Source organism: Bos mutus, chromosome 10 (assembly GCF_027580195.1).
Source record: "Bos mutus isolate GX-2022 chromosome 10, NWIPB_WYAK_1.1, whole genome shotgun sequence".
In the NCBI taxonomy this organism is placed as follows: domain Eukaryota; kingdom Metazoa; phylum Chordata; class Mammalia; order Artiodactyla; family Bovidae; genus Bos; species Bos mutus.
In genome coordinates, this window is record NC_091626.1 from 1,347,934 (window position 1) to 1,372,537 (window position 24,604).

The window sequence follows — 24,604 nt, forward strand, 5'->3', positions numbered from 1 at the left end:
ATGTATTGATTAATGATATACATTAATATGTAAAAGATTTAAATGTTTTTATCTGAGAAGACAAGATCTTCATGACCCCAAAAAGATCTTCATGACCCAGATAGCCACAATGGTGTGATCACCCACCAAGAGCCAGACATCCTGAAATGCAAAGTCAAGTGGGCCTTAGGAAGCATCACTACAACAAAGCTAGTGGAGGTGATGGAATTCCAGTTGAACTATTTCAAATCCTAAAAGATGATGCTGCGAAAGTTCTGCACTCAATATGCCAGCAAATTTGGAAAACTCAACAGTGACCACAGGACTGGAAAAGGTCAGTTTTCATTCCATCCCAAAAAAGGGCAATGCCAAAGAATGTTCAAACTACCGCACAATTGCAGTCATCTCACATGCTAGCAAAATAAAAAATCTCTCAAAATTCTCCAAGCCAGGCTTCAACAGTACATGAACTGTGAACTTCCAGATGTTCAAGCTGGATTTAGAAAAGGCAGAGGAACCAGAGACCAAATTGCCAACAACCATTGGATCATTGAAAAAGCAAAAGAGTTCCAGAAAAACATCTGTTTCTGCTTTATTGACTATACCAAAGCCTTTGACTGTGTGGATCACAACAAACTGTGGAAAATTCTTCAAGAGATAGGGATACCAGACCACCTGACCTGCCTCCTGAGAAATCTGTATGCGGGTCAAGAAGCTACAGTTAGAACTGGACATGGAATAACAGACTGGTTCAAAATCGGGAAAGGCGTACGTCAAGGTTGTATATTGTCACCCTGCTTTTTAACTTATATGCAGAGTACATCATGAGAAACGCTGGGCTGGATGAAGCACAAGCTGGAATCAAGATTGCTGGGATAAATATCAGTAACCTCAGATACACAGATAATACCACCTTTATGGCATTACTTTGCCAACAAAGGTCCGTCTAGTCAAGGCTATGGTTTTTGAAGTGGTCATGTATGGATGTGAGAGTTGGACTGTGAAGAAGACTGAGAGACGAAGAATTGATGGTTTTGAACTGTGGCGTTGGAGAAGACTCTTGAGAGTCCCTTGGACTGCAAGGAGGTCCAACCAGTCCATTCTAAAGGAGATCGGTCCTGGGTATTCTTTGGAAGGACTGATGCTAAAGCTGAAACTCCAATACTTTGGCCACCTCATGCGAAGAGTTGACTCATTGGAAAAGACTCTGTGCTGGGGGGGATTGGGCACAGGAGGAGAAGGGGACGACAGAGGATGAGATGGCTGGATGGCATCACCGACTCGCTGGACATGAGTTTGAGTGAACTCCAGGAGTTGGTGATGGACAGGGAGGCCTGGCGTGCTGCGATTCACGGGGTCGCAAAGAGTCGGACACGACTGAGCAACTGAACTGAACTGATGGCAGAAAGTGAAGAAGAACTGAAGAGCTTCTTGATGAAAGTGAAAGAGGAGAGTGAAAAAGTTGGCTTAAAGCTCAATATTCAGAGAACTAAGATCATGGCATCTAGTCCCATCACTTTGTGGCAAATAGATGGGGAAAAATGGAAACAGTGAGATACTTTATTTTTTTGAGCTCCAAAATCACTGCAGATGGTGACTGCAGCCATGAAATTAAAAGATGCTTGCTCTTTGGAAGAAAAGCTGTGACCAACCTAGACAGCATATTAAAAAGCATTTAATATTTAAGCATTTAATGTTGGAGACATTACTTTGCCAACAAAGGTCCGTCTAGTCAAAGCTATGGCTTTTCCAGTAATCAGATATGGATATGAGAGTTGGACTATAAAGGAAGCTGAGCACCAAAGAATTGATGCTTTTGAACTGTGGTGTTGGAGAAGACCTTTGAGAGTCCCTTGGACTGCAAGGATATCCAACCAGTCCATTCTAAAGGAAGTCAGGGTGAATATTCATTGGTAGGACCGATGTTGAAGCCGAAACGCCAATACTTTGGCCACCTGATGCGAAAACTGACTCCTTGGAAAGGACCCTGATGCTGGGAAGGATTGAAGGTGGGAGGAGAAGGGGACGACAGAGGATGGGATTGTTGGATGGTATCACCAATTTGATGGACGTGAGTTTGAGCAAGTTCTTGGAGTTGGTGATGGACAGGGAAGCCTGGCATGCTGCAGTCCATGGAATTGCAAAGAGTCGGACACATCTGAGCAACTGAACTGAACTGGGAAGACAGGATCATGGTTAGAGAGATATCTCTTAGGTGAGACTGAGTTATTGGCTCTCAAGACTGATATTGTTGCTTAAACTTGAGTAAAACCCCTTTCAAGAACAGAGAAAATGAGTCGTGTTACATTTTACCCAGCAGGTCAGATTGTTCATATGAATATACTTGTGTGTTTGTGCTTAATAAAAAAAAGAAAAATTCCTAAATAGCGGTTTTGAACCCTCTCTGCAAAGTAGGCTGGGCAATATGATAGGTCTAAGAGAGGAAGACTTAGAAATCACTTACTAGTGAAATTCACTTTATTTCTATCTAATGGGGACTGTGTTTTACTTTGGGTGCCTACATGAGTGGTATTTTATGTGACTTATAATTATGAGATGAATAGATAGCATCACCAACTAAATGGACATGAATTCAAGCAAGCTCCAGGAGATAGTGGAGGACAGAGGAGCCTGGCATGTTGCAGTCCATGGGTCATGAAGAGTTGGACACAATTTAGCAACTGAACAACAATGACAATAACCACATTATGAGATGTTCCACATTATGTCATGTTTTCAGATAACCATCAAGATTCTTTTTGTATGCACTGTCGATTTAGAAAGCAGAGGTGCATCTCTTTTCTCTGCCCTTTTGCATACTCACTTGCTGGTCCATCCCTGCTTGATTCCTTCTGCTTCTGCCAGTTTCCCAGAGTCTTCATCCATAACTTTCTCAAACCAGGTCCACTTCACCAAAATCCTTTGAAAGTTAAGAAAAGAAAGGTCATCATCTTCACCTAACAGGACTGAGAAGGGGGAGCCAGATCATAACCCATGATGATTAGACAGAATAATGGAAAAATAGCTGGCATGTACCATGTTCCAAGTACTGAGCAGTTTACTAGCTATGTATTATCTCGTTTCAACCTTATGATACCCTACAGAAGCTGATGTATCTCTCAGTTACTAGGCCTTTCCAGCAGAGAGGGATTAAGGCAGAAATCAGTGCACAGGTATGAGCAGGACTGAAGGAACAAAAAGACCAAGAGTCTGTGGCCTGGATGCTGTGCTGCCCCTGGGCTGCAGGAGTAGCGGGGGAGATGGGGAAGTCACCCAAAGATTCAAAGCTGCTTCTGCCTTAGAGCTGGCCCCCCGGGAGCCTGTGCTTGGCGCTGACACTGCCGGGGCCACCACCACTGTAGGAATGACTCTTGCTGCAACTGCTGGAGAAGGTACCACCACGTCTAAGGCTGTGGAATCCTCACTTTTAGGGAATGCAACAGTAAGTGCTGCAGGTGCTGCCAGAAGCAAAATCGCCTCCTTTTTTCTCCTGCCTTCAAGTCTCAGCTGAGCACCTAAGTGGTGAAGAAGCCTAGGAAGGTGTAATTTTCAGGTCTCTCGTCTTGGCAATACATGGGAGACTGCAGCTAGGTCTGGATGGGACTGAGTACCAATGGAGAAATACCTGGTCCAGCATTATTACCTCACTTTTATAGATGAGAAAACAGGCTTGAGGAGGAAAGAGTAACTATTCCTTGCACACATCCAGAATTTGGGTCCACATCTGTATGTCTGAAAAAGGCAGGGATAATGAGTCATCATTTAAAACAGGCAGGGGAATAGATTTTCTGCTCTCCTTTCTCTTCCGACAATTGGTTCAACTTGGAGAACACTTAAAAAACAAGTCAACATCACTGGGAAACACTATATAGTGCATTTGTCTGTACATGTGTATTGAGGAGTTCTGGGGAGTGGGAATTACTAAATCTTTTAAGAATCTGTGATGGTATGATTATTGTTAATAGATAGGTTTTTATAGGTTCTCACCCTAAATTATTAGTGTATTTTTTCACCATTCCCTAAATAAAATACACACACTGAGCAGATGGTCATTTCAATTTTAATGTTTAGAAGTGAATTTATCAAGTTTTTACATTACATATCAAAATTTATAGAAATTTTTTTCCTAAACTAATTGCTTGAAATAGTTGGGAGCACACACATTCCCAAGTCGAGACTTAATAATGTTCATATTGAATACAGTTTCTGCTGGCTTCCTGTGCAACACAGAGACATAATTGTGGTGAGTGGACACAGGATCCTCTCATGGGTACCATCCAGGGGAAAGACAGTTTTGATTTTATAGAGTAGTGAATCTTTTTGTCTGAGCATCAGGGCCTCTGTCTGGTTCTGTGTGGTACTTGAAAGGTGTCTTATTGGGCATGTGTGTTTTGAGGAGACTAGACATTGCTGACTGTTGGCATCAAGAGCTGGGGCTCATTCTTTGTTTCTTTCCACTCTAAATACTCTGTAATTGTCCCTGTCCTTCTCAGTCTTGTTTTATCTTCACATGTATTTACCTTGCTCTTGAGCACAAATCCCTGCATAGTTGAATCAACTCTGACATTTAAAACTGAGATTTGTCATCAGCATGGAGGAATATCATGTACTTAAATTTAATAATGGAAAATTCTACTTTGCAATGCATGGCCAGAATAACATGTTTTGCCAAACATATCAAAATTTCCTGTTTTGCTAGTTGTCTGTCATTAAATGGATAAATCTATCAAATTCTGGTGGAGTCTAGAACCCTGGTCCTTAACCTTTTGGGATGATGAAACTCTCTGAGAGACTGATGAAATGTTGGATTCATTCCGGGGGGGGGGGTAGGTACTTAATTAAATACATGTATAAATTTTCCTTTGCAGCTCAATTGCTAAAGAATCTGCCTGCAATGCAGGAGACCTGGGTTCGATTCCTGGGTCGGGAAGATCCCTTGGAGAAGGAAATGGCAAACTACTCCAGTATTCTTGCCTGGAGAATCCCATGGACAGAGGAGCCTGCAGGTTACAGTCCATGGGGTCACAAGAATCGGACATAATTTAGTGACTAAACCACCACTACATAAATTTTCATAGAATTTTTCAACGTTCATGGAGATCCTGAAGCCTGCTTGTTTAAGCAGTCCTGTTTTAGAACAGAACAGCTACTATAGTTCTGGGCAGTACAAGTTTATTTTTACCCCAGTCCATTTTCACACTCAAAAATGCTTATTGAGGGCGTCTCTATGCAAGGCATGTGTTAACCAGCACTAGAGACAGTCCCTGTAGGGGCCTTGGGATGGAATGGAGATGGGGAGTATTCATAGAAAGGCTGAAAGGTCAGTGTCGTCAAGCACTGAGAGGACAGAAATGTGTTAGAGACGAGCCCGGAGAGAAAGAGAGAACGGAAGAGAGAAAGAGAAGTCAGACCTCACAGGACACCTGGCCTTTGTTGAGGATTTCAGTCATTTTTCCGTAGTTTTTCTAAGGGGGTGGTAACACGGTTGCATTTGTACTGGGTGAAGATGGTCTTTACTGCCTCTGGGGGAAAGGTGGTGGTGGATGTAGGCCAGACAGCACACAGGTCCTAGAGAAAGAGGATGGGAACTTGTGCCAAGGTGGCGATGTGGAGATAGGAGGAAGTGGATGGTTTTAAAACCCTTTAAGAGGTAAAAGTGTGGGATGAGAAGGATCAAAATGAGGGGCGAAGGAGTGACAGGCGTCAGGATGAAAGCCAGACTTGTATAATTTCATGGATGGAGGTGTGATGCACTGAAATAAGAATCACCTGGATATCACAGGCTTAAAAAGGAAAACTGAGTTTGGTTGTTGATAAGTTGAATTTGTTGTACCATTGAGAAGTCCAAGTGAGGGATTTACATGGATTGTTTGATATAAGTCAGGAGCTAGATGGCTATCTGGACTGAAATATAGATTTCTTACAGATGTTAGTTGAAATATGAAATAGAGTTGAGGTTGTCTAGATAGATACATACTATAGATAGAATGCAAAGACAAGCCAATGACAGAGCTGTGAGAAACTTCAGCATTTATTTGCCTTAGTTGAAGAGGATTAACTTGTAAAAGAGACAGAGATATTATATCTATATGAAAAATCATGGAACAACAGACTGGTGTGAAATTGGGAAAGGAGTACTTCAAGGCTGTGTATTATCACCCTGCTTATTTAATTTCTATGCAGAGTACATCTTGCGAGATGCTAGATGAAGCACAATCTGGAATCAAGATTGCTGGGAGAAATATCAGTAACCTCAGATACACAGATGACACCACCTTTATGGCAAAAAGTGAAGAGGAATTAAAGAGCCTCTTGATGAAAGAAAGAGGAGAGTGAAAAAGTTGGCTTAAAGCTCAACATTCAGAAAACTAAGATCATGGTATCCAGTCCCGTCACTCCATGGCAAATAGATGGGGAAACAATGGAAACAGTGACAGACTTTATTTTCTTGGGCTCCAAAATCAGTGCAGATGGTGACTGCAACCATGAAATTAAAAGATGCTTGCTCCTTGGAGGAAAGGCTATGACCAACCTAGATAGCATATTAAAAAGCAGAGACATTACTTTGCCAACAAAGATCCGTCTAGTCAAAGCTATGGCTTTTCCAGTAGTCATGTATGGATGTGAGAGTTGGACTATAAAGAAAGCTGAGCGCCAAAGAATTGATGCTTTTTAACTGTGGTGTTGAAGAAGAGTCTTGAGAGTCCCTTGGACTTCAAGGAGATCAAACCAGTCCATCCTAAAGGAAATCAGTCCTGAATGTTCATTAGAAGGACTGATGCTGAAGCTGAAACTCCAATACGTTGGCCACCTAATAGGAAGAACGGACTCATTGGAAAAGGCCCTGATGCTGGGAAAGATTGAAGGCAGGAGGAGAAGGGGATGAGATGGTTGGATGGCATCACCGACTCGATGGACATGAGTTTGAGCAGGCTCCAGGAGTTGGTGAGGTGGATAGGGAAGCCTGGTGTGCTACAATCCATGGGATCGCAAAGAGTCAGACACTACTGCGTGACTGAACTGAACTGAAGTCCTCATTCCCAGAATGCTAGAAGCCAGGCTTCTATTTCCTAGGCATGAGAGTAGAGACTCTCCCTATAAAATATGGAAAGATACTAGGGAAAAGGTCTACAGATAGGAACTTTCAAAAGATTCTCCAGTGAAATGGCGAGACTTCCCATATTAGCTCTGCAATGCAGTGAGGCTGTCTGTTACCATGCACTGCACCATCCAGAGGGTTCCAGTCTTTTTAGTGTCTAAAATATCAAAAGAGCCATAATCACCCTGCATTTGGGGATAGCTTCTCTTTGGAAAGACAGAGACTGAGCCAAGACTTAGGAGTATGTGCGGGGGGAATTCACAGGAAATAGAGACAGTATAAGAAACAAAATTTTCTAAAAAATATATACTTATTACCTTTAGAAAAGTGAAAACTGTGGTATTGAAAGAGTGAGTAAGAGTTTTCAGATCTTAAATTTGTGGGGTATAATTTTAAATAATTAAATTGGAAGATAAGGAAATCTTTCCCAAAGTAGAACCAAAACAAATCCATGGAAATAAGGATTATTATGATCAAACCTGAATATCAGTCATTTGACTAATGAAATTTCTGAGGGGAAAAAACCCAAAAAATTACAAGTAAGGAAACTATGAAATAAATAATATAAGAAAATACCCCAGATTGGAATGGTTTAACTTTATAGGTAGACAGAACGCACTGAGCATTTGGCATAGTGTATTGAAAAGTAAGATCTGTACCAAGATCATTAAAACATTATAGACCAAGAGAGAATTTTAAAAAATTGGCATCAGGGAGGACAATGTGAAAGGAAAAAAACACAGATCATGACAAATAAATATCATGGACTTGGACTGCTTCACAGCAAAAGCAGGGAAAGAAGATAATGAGGCATTGCCTCCAAATGCTGAAGGAAGGTTAATTTCAATTTAGGATTCTATGCCAAGATAAACCAGATTATATGTGTATAAAGAAGACATTGTCAGAAATTTCATTCTCAAAAATATATATACATATAGTGTGCATATATATATAATGTATTTTGTATATTTAGTGTATACACACGCATACACGCATATATATGTATATGTATATACATAGCTCAAACTATTGCACAATTGTACTCATCTCACATGCTAGTAAAGTAATGCTTAAAATTCTCCAAGCCAGACTTCAACAATACGTGAACCATGACTTCCAGGTGTTCAAACTGGTTTTAGAAAAGGCAGAGGAACAAGAGATCAAAGTACCAACATCCGCTGGATCATTGAAAAAGCAAGAGAGTTCCAGAAAAACATCTACTTCTGCTTTATTGACTATGCCAAAGCCTTTGACTGTGTGGATCACAATAAACTGTGGAAAATTCTTCAAGAGATGGGAATACCAGACCACCTGGTATTCTGACCTGCCTCTTGAGAAATCTGTATGCAGGTCAGGAAGCAACAGTTAGAACTGAATGTGGAACAACAGACTGGTTCCAAATTGGGAAAGGAGTACGTCAAGGGTGAGTATTGTCACCCTACTTATTTAACCTCTATGCAGAGTACATCATGAGAAACGCTGGGCTGGATGAAGCACAAGCTGGAATCAAGATTACTGGGAGAAATATCAATAACCTCAGATACACAGAAGACTCCACGTTTATGGCAGAAAGCGAAGAAAAACTAAAGTGCCTCTTGATGAAAGTGAAAGAGGAGAGTGAAAAAATTGGCTTAAAGCTCAACATTCAGAAAACTAAGATGATGGCATCTGGTCCCATCACTTAGTGGCAAATATATGGGGAAACAGTGGAAACAGTGAGAGACTTTATTTTTTTGAGCTCCAAAATCACTGCAGAATGGTGACTGCAGCCATGAAATTTTTTTTTTTTTTTTTTTTGCAGCCATGAAATTAAAAGACGCTTACTCCTTGGAAGAAAAGTTATGACCAACCTAGACAGCATATTAAAAAGCAGAGACATTACTTTGCCAACAGAGGTCCGTCTAGCCAAGGCTATGGTTTTTCTAGTAGTCATGTATGGATGTGAGAGTTGGACTATAAAGAAAGCTGAGCACCAAAGAATTGATGATTTTGAACTGTAGTGTTGGAGAAGACTCTTGAGAGTCCCTTGGACTGTAAGGAGATCCAACCAGTCCATCCTAAAGGAGATCAGTCCTGGCTGTTCATTGGAAGGACTGATGCTGAAGGTGAAACTCCAATACTTTGGCTACTTGATGCGAAGAGCTGACTCATTTGAAAAGACCCTGATGCTGGGAAAGATTGAAGGCAGGAGGAGAAGGGGATGCTAGAGGATGAGATGGTTGGATGGCATCACTGACCCAATGGAGATGAGTTTGAATAAACTCTGGGAGTTGGTGATGCACAGGGAGGCCTGGTGTGCTGTAGTTCATGTGGTTGCGAAGCGTTGGACACGACTGAGCGACTAGACTGAACTGATATATAGTGTGTATGGGCCTCCCGGGTGGCGCTAGTGATAAAGAACTCACCTGCCAATGCAAGAGACATAAGAGACACGGGTTCAGTCCCTAGGTCAGGAAGGTCCCCTGGAGGAGGGCGTGGTTACCCACTTCGGTATTCTCGCCTAGAGAATCCCATGGACAGAAGAGCCTGGCGGGCTACAGTACATAGTGTTGCAAAGAGTCAGACATGGCTGAAGTGACTTAAATATGAGTATATATATGTGTGTGTGTGTGTGTATATATATGAATATATAGCTGCCATGACAAGAGGCCATCAGACCTAAGACTATGGAATTCATCAAAGGTGCAAAATAAATTCCATGGTCAGGGTGAAGGGACATCTATGCAGCAGTGCTAGACAGCAAACTGTCCAATGTGAGTAGGAGGGCAGAGTGCTCCAGAAGGGATTTACATGGAACTTGCTATCTGTGTATTTATCTATCTCAGGAGGAGTTGTGCAGCTCTCTCAGAGATGGCATAAAGTATTAGTGAGAAGTACGAGGAAAACTCAGAGAAGGCAATGGCACCCCACTCCAGTACTCTTGCCTGGAAAATCCCATGGGTGGAGGAGCCTGGTGGGCTGCAGTCCATGGGGTCGCTAAGAGTCGGATATGACTGAGCAACTTCACTTTCACTTTTCACTTTCATGCATTGGAGAGGGAAATGGCAACCCACTCCAGTGTTCTTGCCTGGAGAATCCCAGGGACGGGGGAGCCTGGTGGGCTGCCATCTATGGGGTTGCACAGAGTCAGACACGTCTGAAGCGACTTAGCAGCAGCAGCACGAGGAAAACTAAGCAAGCAACTTAAGTAGAAAACTAGCCAGTTATCATCTCTAAGAAAAATTTAAACCTATACAAGAAATTGTGTTCCTAAAACACTGTTTAGATCAGTCATCTGTGAACAATAGTTACGTAATTGTGTTTACAGTTAACAATTCTATCAACATAATGTTGTTTGATATATTTGATATAATTATGTTGGGAAAGTGGGAAAATGAAAGTTGTGAATGTGGCATTAAAAGATTCATGTCTGCCCTGGCTAGATCGGAAAGGCACGTATAACAAAGGATAAGGACATGGAGCCCAAAAGCAAGAAAGAGACCTTGCTCAAGAAGTATGGCTTTGCAGGAGAGGAGAGAGACTGGGCAGAAAGTCGTGGGAGATGTGGAGTCAAAGTAGGTGTGTGTATGTTTGAACAGGAGAGACTTGAGAATGTGAAAGGCTGGTAAAGAAACTTGGCTCTGAGGACAAGGTGAATATATGTGAGAGACAAGACGTGGTTAATGACAGTCACCGAGGAGGTAAAAGGCGATGGGATCTGCACAGCACAGGTGAGCGGATTGACCTTAATTATAAGGACACTTCCGTAAAAGAGAGGGTGATGTGGGTGAGTTTTATTTTGGGTAACAGGAAAAGGAAAGAGTTCCCATCTAATGGCTGGCTCCTTTTTGCTTTGGAAGGAGAACACAAAGTCATTTGGTGCAGCAGTGGTACAGTGAGTCAGAGGGCTGCAAGGCGAAAGGAGTTTGAAAGCACTTTGAAGAAACTGAGAGTTCTTGGATCAGAGAAAGGTGGTAGGATTGCTGGGCCATGTTGTAGATCTGAGATTATGCACATGGATTTGTAGTGTAGTTAACATGCCCTTTTATGTAACCTCATCTAGCACTGCTTGCCAGCTTTTGAGGGCTTGCCCAAAGAACCTGGAGAGTTGGATTCACCCACCTCTGGAGTTTTGTCATAGAGACTGAACAAAAAACACAGTCAGAGGAAGTTTCAAGTACTGGCATACATGTTATTGTGATGATGAAAATCCAAACTGAGTCAGGGAGGAAATAAAAGTTAGCTTACAGAAAGTTGCAAGGTTGATAGACAGACAGTACTACTGAGGTCGAAGAAAGGTAGATGGAAGTCATTGAACAAGCAGCAATGATAATAGTCAACATTTATTGAGTGCTTAGAGTGGGCCAGGTCCTACTGTGTGCATTTTAAATATATTAATTCATTTTATCCTCATAACAACTCTGTGTGGGAAGTACTGTTCAAACTGAGGCTCAGTAGAGAAGTCTTGTGTTTAAATCACACTACTTATCATCAGACGGGACGGGATTCACATTCAGGACTACAAAACTCACACATTTAACAGGATGCCCCACTGAAGCTGTTTGAAGGTAAATAGGAAGTGGTATTCAGGAAGGAGAGGAGATTCAGGTTAGAGAACAAGGTTTTTGCAGGTGGTTACAGATAATAAAGTCCAAAGTGTGACCCTGATGGGGTTGCTAAGTTGCAGTAAAGAGGTCCTTAGGGAAGATGACAAGGGCCATGGAGGCTGGGATGTTGGAAAGGGCATTCAGGTGAGAGCTGACATCAGATTATAGCAGAACTTGGCTTGGTGGATTGTGTTGCGGAATTGGGTTTGTTTGCTTAACTTGCAGCAAGTCAGACATTGAGACACCAAGGTTTGCAGCAGAGAAATCGTTAATTCACAAGATAGCCAAACAAGTTGATGGGAGAACACATCCAAAACTTGTCTCCCTGAAGGTCAGACTTAGGGATGTTTATAGGATAAAGAGGCAGGGTGTATCAGGCGTGGGGAGAGGTGATTGAGGTAAGAAAAGGGAGGTAATCAGTGGTTTCTGCAAGAGTGGTCAAGCTTCATGGTTCTCCGTGGCAACTGTTCAGAAGATGGCAGAGTTAGTGTGTTCTGAGGGTAGAGGTTTTGGCCCTCTAGCATCAAAAGATCATCCGTCTGACACTCACGCATGGCCAGTTGAATGGTCAGTGGTTTCAACCAGTTTGAACTGGGTAAGGACTAACTCCACATTCCTGAAAAACAATTTAAGCAACCATTACTATAGTGACCCATACATCGGAGGTGTTATCCATAAGGAAGCTAGGGAGTGGTTAGTTTAAAATCAACTAAAAGCAAGTGAGGCAGGTTGGATTTGGTGCACCTAATCAGGTTAGTGCTCTATTTCAGTTGCAGATCTGGACACTACAATTGAACTCTGTTATTGGATGAATGGAACTTAACAGATAATTAGTTATATCTGTTAATTACTTAATGGATAATTACAGACACAGATAATTGTGCATAATTACTTATGGACTGTTTGTAGCCCCTGCTAGCCTGTTGGCTTCTTGAGGCCATTTGATATCGTTTCTGGGATCTGTTGTAGAGCTGGGCATGTATGTGTGACTCATGTGTTTGGTGACTGACGTGAGTGGATGACTGTGTAATGTGCATTAACTGAAGTAAAACTCATTCTGGTATGCTTTCCTTAGCCAGTTGATAATTTTCTATTCTCCTGAATGAATTATTATTCTTTTCCCCCCATAGGAAAGCCCATAACAGTGGTGAAGATTCAGATCTAAAGCAAAGGAGGAGGTAAAAAAGCCAAAATGGAAGGAGGGTCAAGGGAGAGGGAAAGGGCTTAGCAGGTCAGCACAGCTCAGACCTGAGGCAAGAGTGTGGGGAATGTTTGGTTTTATTAGTGACTGCTTTAAGGATATTGTAATTTTTTAAACTTTGAAATAACAATTTTGGCTGCAACTGGTTCTCCGTCTTCCATTCCTTAACATCTTTAGGAGTTTCTCTCTCTCTCTCTCTCTTTTTTTTTACCCTGCTCCTTTTTGTCTTAGAGGAGCTATCTCCATTATCTCTCTTTTTCTTTTTTTCTTTTCTAGTCTCTTTCTTTCTGTTTTTCTTTTTGGCCACACCACACCGTGGCATTTGGGATCTTAGTTCCCTGACCAGGGATCGAACCCATGCCCCCTGCAATGGACGTGTGGAGTCTTAACCACTGGGCTGTCAGGGAAGTCCCTCGCTTATCTCTTGCTACAGTAAAACCATCTGGAACGGGGTGGTTGAATATAACAACAACCATATATATCTTATATGATTCTATTGATTGAACAGCAGTTTGTTAGCTAGTTTAACTGGTCCCTGGCAGAATGGCTGTCCGCCTGGGAACTCACTCTGTCTGTGATCTCTGCGCCTGGTTAACCTAGGTGGCTGGGAAGAAGCAGAAGCTACCAGCCCTGTTAAGAGATAGTCCTAGAACTGGCAGAGTATCCCTTCTACCTCCTTCTGTTGGAAAAATCACTCGTAGGACCAGCACAAATTCAAGGGGAGTGGAAATAAACTCTCCCTCTCTTCATGGGGGTAGGGGTTTGACAGGACTTTGAGTCCATATTTAGTCCACCCCAGGGACTTACAGCTTTTCCACATCAGAGTTCTGTTGAAAGCACTTGATTCTGTGGTCCTTTCTAGGAGCATGGTGACATTTACTTTAGTCTGCTTCCACATTTCTTATAGACGTTCAGATGGCTAGCTGAATTGAGGAACTGATTGGGAGAGGGTTATGACAACTACTTATGTTTGAATTGGTAATTTTATTGCAAAATTAATTCTAAAGAACCTACATGAACCGTTCTGAAATTTGTCATTTGTCATAAATATAGTTTTTTTCCTCTTATTTTCTTTTCAGGTCACGCTCACGCTGTAACACAAGCAGTGGTAGTGAATCAGAAAATTCTAACAGAGAGCACCGGAAAAAGAGAAACAGGTAATGTTGGAATATGATAGTTAACAGAAACTCTGACATCAGCGGCTACCACTGATTGTAGAAGCTGTGTGTCCTATGAATTTTTTTACCTGATTTTTCTCAGCTGTATTTAAGAAGAAATCTGGAATGATTCTGAAGTACTATTTTAGGAAACCTCAGCTCTTTGAACTGAGTTTCTTATCTTTATAATAAGATGATTAAACAGTTTGACAGTGATGTCCCTTCTTGTTAATTAAAAAAAATAAAAAGCAATAATCTATATTTAGGTACAACATGTAGTGAATTTGCCTAAGAGTGGTAAGAAATTTTATCATTTGTAGAGAGATTTCTCCCTGAAGTGTCTTTTAACTTGACATCATTATTCTTTGCCCAACCAAAAACCAAGACACTCATAGTTGCATACTTTTAGTCTTATGTATATTTAATGCAAATGTGTTTATACTTGTGCTAGGCACACGCAATTAGATGGGTAAATGCAATTAGTTCATATTTTTAGGACTTAGTCTTAAGAGCTTGTTAGTAACATGATTTGACATGTAATCAATATTAGTGATGGCAATGCATTGATTTAATCAGTTCTTCCTAATTCTGAAATATTTATTTGAAAACAAGTGATCCATGATGAAAGAACACCAAGTTGGGGAGCTGAGGGATATAGTTATCGGTTATGCCAGTTTCTAATCCAGTGGTTCTCAGCTGGGGACAGTTTTGTTTTCCCTCTCTTCCCTGGCAGTGTTTTGGGATACTTTTGGCTGTCACAGCTGGGGGTTGCTACTGACTAGGGATGCTGCTGGACGTCCGACAGTGCAGAAGGCAGCACTCCACAGCTGGAACACCTAGCCCCAGATGGCAGTGGTGACCGTGGGGAAGCCCGTCCCCACCTGACGTAGACTCCGGCGTGGTTGCTTCTTCTGGGTTGCCACTTGCTGAGGAGGTTGCATGAGATGCTCTCTGGGGTCCTTGTTTTGTGTTCAGAGCCCTTGTGCATGGCATGCACTGAACTGGCCTCCCTCTCTAACTGCAGCACCTATGTCATAACCGCCCAGACAGCACTGTGAGAGTGGACCACTCTCTTAGGAAAACTTTCTGTGTTGAGCCTTCTTGATAGAGGTGAGATCTCAATGTGTTAGGACAGTTTTCTCAAGGAAATGATCCCAATGTCTTCATCTATAAAAACCCAAGTGTGGACGGTAGCTTTCCCTCAGGTATGCTCTTCCCACTCTAAAATCCAGTATTTCTGCACAGACAACACAAAACAAACGGAAAAACACCTCCTGCATCTCCATGGACCTAGTTATCAAGCCAGTGTCTTGACAAATATATTTCTGTTTTGCTTGGTGTATTCTGAGTTTGTGCATGCTAGGTTGCTTTAGCCCCTCTCTTTGTGACCCTATGGACCAGGGCCTGGTGCGCTATTCTCAACTTCTCAGAGCCAGCCTATTTAAAAACTGTCTTTTTGAGCCAGAAGTGCTAACTTGACATTTGCTGTTAAAATGAAACACTATTCAAAGGTTGCCAGCAAATTCCTAAATAGCTCATTACTGATCTAGAAGCATTGGCTTTAATATTCCTAATAGGTGTTTTCTGCCTCTACCCTCGTTTCATCAACAATTTTTCAGATTGGCTTTTTTGTACTGTATAAATAGTATATTTTAGAATGATGGTGGTTCTGAATGTTTAAATGCTAAAGTACTTTATAAGGCTATTAATGAGAAATTGCTTTCCATGCACACTGACACAAAGACTTGCAAAACTAATTTCTTTCACCTGTGGAGATACTGCCCTGGGCTCACACAGGGTGGCTGTGTCTGTAGAAGATGGGGTCTGGAGTCTGGCTCTCAGAGGCATAGCAGAAAGTGGGCGAAGGAAGGAGCAGGTCTTGCAGTGCTAATCCCATGGCTGAGACTCCTGGTGGAGGCACAGCGTGCAGGGCGGTGCCAGCGCAGGACTCTGCCCCGGGGGCCACGTACCCGTGATGCAGTGCTGCCACTACCCACTCCACCCCATTATCAGCCTTTAAAATCGTGCCAGAGCCCACTCACTCTACCTTGGGATACGTGGGTCTGAATATTTATACTGTGGCCCTGCTAATGGTCCCAACATGTCTTGTGTCTGTAATGAAGGGTTGTCTAACGATGTCTGACTTTCAACTTTGGGGAGAGAATGAATCTCTTCAACCTCAGTTGCCTTTCCTTATTTCCATTGGCAGGGTGACCCAGCCAAGCTCTCACCAGCGTCCTTTGTGCTTTTATTAAAGGACTCTGGTAACCCTAGAATGAGGCAAAGTGAGTCTTGAACGTGCTGATTTTCTGCTTCCTGCCAGCAAGGTCTCTAAATTCAGCTCCGGATACTTTCTCACTTTGAAAGTCAGAGCCTGCGCCCGAGACACTCATTTTCCTATCTCCCCATGGGAACTGTAGCCTGGGGCAGAAGGACAAAGACTGTGCACATTAGCTTTTCAAGCACTGTTTTGAAGCCCATGATGTGTCCAGTGGAGCTCTGGACAGACTCTCTCCAGAGAGACGTTCTGGAGACTCTGTGTGGTCTTCAGGATGATATTTCCTCTGCCACTGCTTCTTGCTGTTGTTGCAATTTTTGTTGTTGTTGTTCGTTTCTTTGTTTGCTTTTTTAACATGAGGAAGGTCTCTCATATTAGGTTTAAGACAATCCTGTGTCAATACTGTTTTTCAGTGTCTGCCTATTGGAGTTCAAGCTGCTTTGGTGCTCCCATAGATAACAGTTTCAGTATCTCTCATTTGCGTGAAGAGAAGCACAAGTCAACAAGACAGTGTTACAGATCAGCTTTATTCAAAGCAGTGGTTGTGGCTTTGAACAGACATGGAAAAACTCATAATCCACACTGACCCTGGAAGGCTAGTATTAGAAACAGGATGTTGTTTAGATTCAATTTTAGAAAAATATGACTGTAGATAAGCAACCTCCTCCGTTAGCTTTGGGTCGAGAGCTAGTGAGGCCAGATGGGTGAGGAATAACTGCAGGGTATCATTCCACAGAATTTCCAACAGCAGAGACTTAAGCCTCCTTTGTTTGGGAAATTGTTTATGTATTTCTTAATCCTCTTTCACTTTAGTTGTCTCTTTATTGTTTTCATAATCTGCATGGGTACCTACAGTTTTCCAGATTTTGAGGTTGAGAAAGTAGTTTTTTTTTTCCTCTGTATAATTAACTGGAAGTTGGAGCAATTTCTTGTTATAACATCTTTAAGATGACAGAGTCCTTATTTTCCCCTCAGTGTCTCTAGTATGTGAAGTCGCTCAGTCGTGTCTGACTCTTTGCGACCTCATGGACTGTAGCCTACCAGGCTCCTCCGTCCATGGGATTTTCCAGGCAAGGGTACTGGAGTGGGTCGCCATTTCCTTCTCCAGGTAATCTTCCCGACCCAGAGATTGAACCCGGGTCTCCCGCATTGTAGGCAGATGCTTTACTGTCTGAACCACCAGGGAAGCCTGGTGGTGTCTCTACGTACACCTTTCTCTTCATCTCTCTTCTCTTCTCTCCCTTTTTTACTCTATCACATTTTTTTCCCTCACCAGGTCCCTCCTATTCTTTTCTTTTCTTAGCTTCTTTCTCACTTTCTTTCCTGTCCTCTTTGACATCTGTCTTTGTTTAGGAACCAGTGATAAAATGTCAAAAAAAAAAAAAGCAAAGATAAAACCCTAAGGGAGTGGGTCAGGGTTTTGGTTCTGCCGTGTCCTGCTGTTTGACCTTGGGCAACTCATTTAATCAATTTAAACTTAGCTTTGTCATCCTTAAAATGGTGTGTGTACTGCCTGGTCTGTTTTCTTGAGTTCCCGCAAAGACTAACTGCGCTATAAGGGGTGATGGCGCTGTGGCGGACAGAGCTGGATATCTGATTTTGGTGTCACTGCCTCTTCTTTGGCTGTCCCAACCTCTCCTACACCCTCTTTCTAGCCTTTTCCACTTTTCTTTTAACTTTGTCCTCCATTTCCCCATCTTCCCTATCTACACATTTGTATTTTCAGACCAGGCTTTTTTATCCTTTGATTGATGGGTAGGTTTTAGGGGTATCATAATCTCAAGCAATTTTATGTAAAATTCTCTGTTTCCAAGCATACAATTTTCTGGTGATAAGAGTCTGTAGATTTAATCAGATTCTTAAGAGGGTATCTGATCTCTAAAAAGTTATAAAGTGGTCATTATGATCTAAATAATGAAAGATAGATTGATATTGGGAAATGGAGTTGATATCTTAGTTCACTGGTAGGGTTGAAATATAAAAGGCTGCAAATTTCTTTTGAGATTCCTTACTTTTCTATACCGATTTGTGAAAAAATTGGTTCAATTAAATTAATCAAATTAGAAACCTACCAAGTACAGAGAAGCATTAAATTAATGATCTTTGTGAGTATTAGATTGCATTAGTTTTTACTAGTTAGAATTTTGAATCTTGCACGTAAAATCAGAAGTGTCCGTTGGCTCCTCTTTGTGGATTTGAACCCCGGGCCATTCTTGGGACTTGCCCACAGAGCATGTTGGAGGAGGACCTAAGAAGTAGATCTATCACGGTGAAGCCTTTCATAAGCCAGCTTTCCCTGAAAATACCTTGAGCTTAATAAAATATCCTTCACATTCAAAGGAACTGGTCTGCAAAATATCCTTTGTGCTGCTGATGAAAATCAGCTCTCCTTTAGGCATTCACTGGGATCTGTGGATTACTCAGTCATTAGCTTTGATGTGTTGCTAGGCTTTTAGGATTTGAAGTGGGAGATTTGGAGGAGGTAGGGGCAGTGAGGCAGAGAACCCGTCTGGTGTTTTTTGCATAAGCATAAAAGTGGAAGTAACTCTGGAGCCTGGCAAAAATTAAAAGAGTAAGAAAAATGAGAGAAGCTGGGGGTAAGAACAGGACTAGAATAAATTGGCAACAGGGGACCATTTGGACCTTTCCCAAATTTCATTCTAAGCCGTTTGCATCATAATCACATGAATTATGTACATGAGGCGATATGTATGCACATGTGTGCATGCGTGTGGGTGAAATAGAGCACAGAACAAAGAATGAGGGACCGTGCATTATGAATCTGCCCCTGCTTTGAAGAGCTCCGTGCCTAGAAGCTGGTTCCTTTACCCTCTGAGTTTTAATTTTCTTACATGCTAAATGGGATCATACCTGCCTGGCCTACCTCATGAGGTTTGTGAAGATCTGAGATAACGGATGTGCTTTGAAAAGCAGAAAGAGCCCTGCATTCGACTGATGAGAATGTTCAGTGCTGCTCAGTGTTACCTGAAGTCCCCATTGTATCTACAGAGTGGGGGCAGCTCCCTTTAACAACAAAGAGACCAGTGTTTCTAACATGTGAGTTTATCCTGCCACAAATGTTAGAGTTTCCTCCTGCTTTTTAGGTGTCTCTTAGAATCTGTATCTGAATAATGGATTAAGATGGTTTGAAGTATTTTAAATGCATTCCACAAAGTCTTTTATATTATTTTTCTGAGAAAAGTAAGAAACCATCCTCTGTGGCACTGCAGGTAACAGGGACGATACGGCTGAGGCAGGCAAATCTAGATCACAGCCTTGGTAGGGTTTTGTTGTTGTTAGAATCATAAAACAAAACATTACTGTCCCTGTGCCTTAAGGGAAAGATGTGTTTTGGATGATGGCAAAGTTAAACCCAAGGGTGTTTATTCCACATGGCCTGAAAATAGATAACTGTTTCCTCGCAAGCATGCCCTCCTGCCTGGTTCCTGTCCCTGACAGAAATGTCTGGGCTGCAAACCAGGTACAAATTGCGGGGCTGGAGTGGGTAGTCTGTTCAGAGCCACTGGAAGTGACGTTTACTGTGCTCCACACATGGCATAGCATTCTGATTTCTACTTTACTAAGTTGTATTAAGATTTAAACATTTGATAATGGATAATTTAGGAATTCCAGAGCATAATCCAAATTGATAAAGACGACTATGGAAGCCCAAAGCTACAGCAACAGAGAAATGTTCTCAGAGGACTAAACTCGAGGCAGGTTGAATGATTACGAAAACAGAAGCAGAGTTGGGGAGAGGAAATTATGCTGCAGGTAGCCCATTTTAGGAGGGAGAGCATAAGGTGTAAGTGGAAGACATTGAAGTACCTTTAAGAGCAAATAAGATTAATTTATCGATGGTGGGGGGAGATGGGAAAAGCAAATGAATTTTTTGCTTGCTGGTCTTCAGGGAGTATGTCGACAGATGCCTGGAACTGATATAAATTTCCCTAGGGAAGAAAAACTACTGAAAAAAAAAGAAGGTTGGTTTATAGCAGGTGATCCCAGAATGAGAGCTGTTGTTGAGAAGCACAAGTCCACAATCGGTTGGAAACTGCAGAGTTACTGTTAGCGATTGAGTGGCCATATGAAGCGATTGTCTGGAGAGTCATGCTGTAGCTGAAGAGTGGAGGTTTGTTTCAAAGAACAATGAACAAATGAAGCACAAAGAGAAAAACATGGAGTTTTAAATCTGGAAAGGATCTTCACAGTAATTCAGTAGATGAAGAAACAGACTTACCAAAGAAGGTTAAACGTTTTGCCCAGAGATCTCTGAGTCAGATAACAACAGAGCTGGAACTAGGCTGAACTCAGGAGCAACAGGGATTGCTCCTTATCATCCAAAGCGTCATTCTACATTTGCTCTGTAAGATTGCTCAGGTTTGTATTAAACATGGCCTTTTATCTCAGTGAAGGAGAAATGAATTAAGAACTGGTCTAAAGGAATGTCCTGTTAGGAAGGAAACTGCCCTGGTAAATCTGGAGGACCAAGTAAAATCCACAAGGATTTGTATAAGACTTCATGTGGTAACGTGAAGAATTTTGCAGAAGCAGCAGAACTATAACGGGGAAGATGGAAAGAAGAGACTAAGAATAGTCATTATCTTCATTATTGTTATCAAATGATTATATGGCATTTCATCTTCACAATCTTTTACAAACTTTAATTAAGTGTCAAATGCAGTTAAAATCTAAATTGCATGGATAGCCTGGAAAAGTAGGGTGTTGAAGTTTGGTGAGATATGAAGGAAGTATATCAGAACTCTCTTATTCTGAAATATTACTGGAAAATGCTCTGATCTAGAGGAACTCTCTTCCTTACACATTAACTGAAACACAAAAGCCGAGACTTCCTTGGTGCTCCAGTGGTTGAGACTCTGCACTCCCACTGCAGGAGCTGTGGGTTCCATCCCTGTTGTGGAACTAAGATCCCGCATGCTATGTGGCGTAGCCAAAAAAACATAAAATGATGGAGAATTAAAAAAAAAAAAGCCTTCTTATGGTTAGGCTTCTTAGTCTAGCTGTTAAGTCTTCTTAGTTGTACTGAGGAAATAGACAAAATATGATATGTAGAGTTATTGCCTTAGTGGATACAGGAAAGAAATGTTTAGCATTTTTGAGGTTCAACTTTAAATATAACATTTGAAAATGAATGTATTCCCAGTAAAAAATGCAACGGACTCTTTCCCCCTTAACACTTTCATGACTGTAAAAAGTCAAAATAGAAAACATTTTGACTTTTCAAAAGGCCCTGTATCAATATAATGCTTACAGTATTTTTACTCTTCATAATTTAAATTCCTGCATTAAAATTAAAATCTATCAGGAAAGAAGCAAAACCCAGTACTCTGTGTGTCCCACGTCTCAGGAGAAATGAGACTCACAAAATAGAACCGTTATAGGATATGTGTTGTAAAGATTTCTTTAGTTACTTATGCATAAAGAAAACAGTTAACCTCTGCCTCCTAAGGACTGAGTATTACAGTATTCTTGCCTCTAAGGGTAGGATTTTTCCTTTCCAAGTAGCATCTGTATTTTCCGGAGCAGGTCAGTGATGGAAGAAATGACACTTTCACTCTTGTAATGAGGTACCATTAACCAGAGGCCTTTTGTAAGGGTGTAATTTCAAACTTCATTACAGACTAAGGCAGCCACACCACCCATTACTCAGGAAAACGTGCTTCTGTTGTGACTCTGCAATGAGCCTTACATTTTTAATGCACCTTGTTAGAATATTTATGAAGCTGCATCACCGGTAGAGGGCATCTGTCTCTGGAACATGTGGGTCCCAAGGATATTAACTGACAGGGTTTCATTGCCCTCACTTTCAACTATTTGATTAGGAAGATAGAAGTTAAAGGTACAGGCCACGGTCTGAAATTCTTTCTGATATGGTTCTTATTACTAGTAAGGTACTGGAAGTAGGAGTTTTCATTTCTGTTACCAGAGAAAAGCCTCAGCATGAAGGTAGCTAGCTAAAGTCCACAACAGAAGAAGGAGCATATACTCCTTGTGCTTCCTTTGAAATGTCTAGGGAATGTTCTTCTCGCAAAAGTATGTTTGCCTGAGTCAGGTTTCACCCTTGCTGGCACACCTGACCCCTCAAAAATATTTAAAGGTTCTGACTTAACTGATAAAAACAAAATTAGTGAAATTTAGTCCTGTCCATGAACTATACAGTGATTTAGCTCAGCATGGAAGCTGCATCTAGAAGACTCCAGGCTTGGGAGCCGCACGGACCTGGTTCTACATCTATCCCCGGGCAACGCAAGGTGTGGGTTCCTGTGAGAAGGGAGCTATCTCCTTGCCAGCCTGACACCTTCCCACTGACCACCTCTTCCTAACTTTGGACTCCTCAGTCCTGGGGGTGTACAGGACAGTGCTCCCCCAGCAGGTCTGGTTGGTCCCTGGCTGTCATGTGATACAGCGAATGGCTCGGAGGTGTAGGTTTTGGCTATGAAAATCCATATACGTATGTGTTTGTATATGTAGTCAAAATATAAAAAATAACAGTGTTTCAAATAATTATTAATAATCATATGACTTTGAATCGTATATCTTCTCATAGTTTTCTTTAGCTATGTCTAATATTCATATATCTTCTCATATTTTTCTTTAGCTATTTCTAATGTTCAAATTCATAACCACATATGTTCAATTTTAATTTCCTTTGGATATACCATGAGAGAGGGAACTATGTTCTTGAATTTGTAAAAAATACCATGATTGTATCCTGTTAATAATATTCAAATAATAGAAATGAAAGCTTTAGTGAGGAAATAGATACAGTTCAAAGACTTGAAGTGTGTTACAGATAAGTTTTTACTTAACACAATTCCTCTTTAATATAGAGAGATTTAAATAGCTTTTTCCTTTTAAGCTACTTTTAGTTTTTTTTTTAAACTCGAATTTGCTTTCCTTTGTCTCTGTTTAAGTGAGATGAATATTTGTCACTGTCTACTGATCTGCATTATAAGCAAATCCAGATAACCATCCCACAGTGCTGTAAGAGGGCAACCAAAAGACATCTGTTCAGTGAAAGAAATGACTCCAGACTTGCCTATTCTTTTCATTTCTCTTTTGAGACAGTTATGCTCATGCAGTCCGAGTACTGGATGATTACTGTGTGATGCTGCTCTCCCATGTCCTGGGAGCAGCAGTGTGAAAGAAACAGCCTGGAGTGGCTTCCTCAAGAAATTACATAAAGTCAGAGTTAAAGATTCAGATAACAGTTGTCTGATTTTTGCAAGAAATACTCATGGCTTTACAGCATCAGTGCATTCTAGACATTATTTACACATTAAGTATGCACTTGCTTTAATTTAATACTTGTTTCCCTCTCTCCCCTGTAACTCCTCACCCTTGTTTTTAGAAAGACTTGATGTATCTGCAGACTGGGTGTGGTCCATGATGGTTTTTGCTAGGTCTGTTCAGTATCTTCACACTCATAATTGATTGCCATTACTTAAAAAAGTAAAGAGTTCATTAAAAAAAGATCCAGATTTGTAGATTATCTTTTGAAAACTGACAGGATTGATAATATTGTCCCCTGACCTCAAATGACAAGTGCCTGTACCCCCAGCCCCTTCTCCCCCCAGCTTCACTTTCCCTTGGTTTGTTCTCCCTGCCAGGACCCTGGCCACACTGAGTGCTCAGCCCTCATTCTCTCTTAAACACGCTAGCAGCGTAACCAGAACGTTCTGTGCCTACCCCACTGCCAAGGCATTATGCCACCATATTTAACTGTTTGAATTTCTAGCTTTCATACGTGACCACTGGAAAGACCATAGCCTTGACTAGATGGACCTTTGTTGACAAAGTAATGTCTCTGCTTTTTAATATGCTGTCTAGGTTGGTCATGGAGAAGGCAATGGCACCCCATTCCAGTACTCTTGCCTGGAAAATCCCATGGATGGAGGAGCCTGGTGGGCTGCCTTCCATGGGGTCGCTAAGAGTCAGACACGACTGAGCGACTTCACTTTCACTTTTCACTTTCATGCATCGGAGAAGAAAATGGCAACCCACTCCAGTGTTCTTGCCTGGAGAATCCCAGGGACGAGGGAGCCTGGTGGGCTGCCGTCTGTGGGGTCCCACAGAGTCGGACACGACTGAAGTGACTTAGCAGCAGCAGTAGCATGTTGGTCATAACTTTCCTTCCAAGGAGTAAGCGTCTTTTAATTTCTTGGCTGCAGTCACCATCTGCAGTGATTTTGGAGCCCAGAAAAATAAAGTCTGACACTGTTTCCCCATCTATTTGCCATGAAGTGACGGGACCGGATGCCATGATCTTAGTTTTCTGAATGT

General features: G+C 41.6%; 1 protein-coding gene across 4 annotated transcripts in view; it reads left to right on the top strand.

The window, feature by feature from the left end:
- Window positions 1–24,604, top strand: part of EPB41L4A (erythrocyte membrane protein band 4.1 like 4A) — a 297,461-nt gene that overhangs the window by 253,127 nt on the left and 19,730 nt on the right. For 3 of the 4 annotated variants that reach the window (XM_070377185.1, XM_005902712.3, XM_070377186.1), the window contains 2 exons: window positions 12,795–12,842; window positions 13,945–14,022. In XM_070377185.1, the coding sequence (XP_070233286.1) occupies window positions 12,795–12,842; window positions 13,945–14,022 (126 nt within the window). The other variant, XM_070377187.1, reaches the window with a different exon arrangement.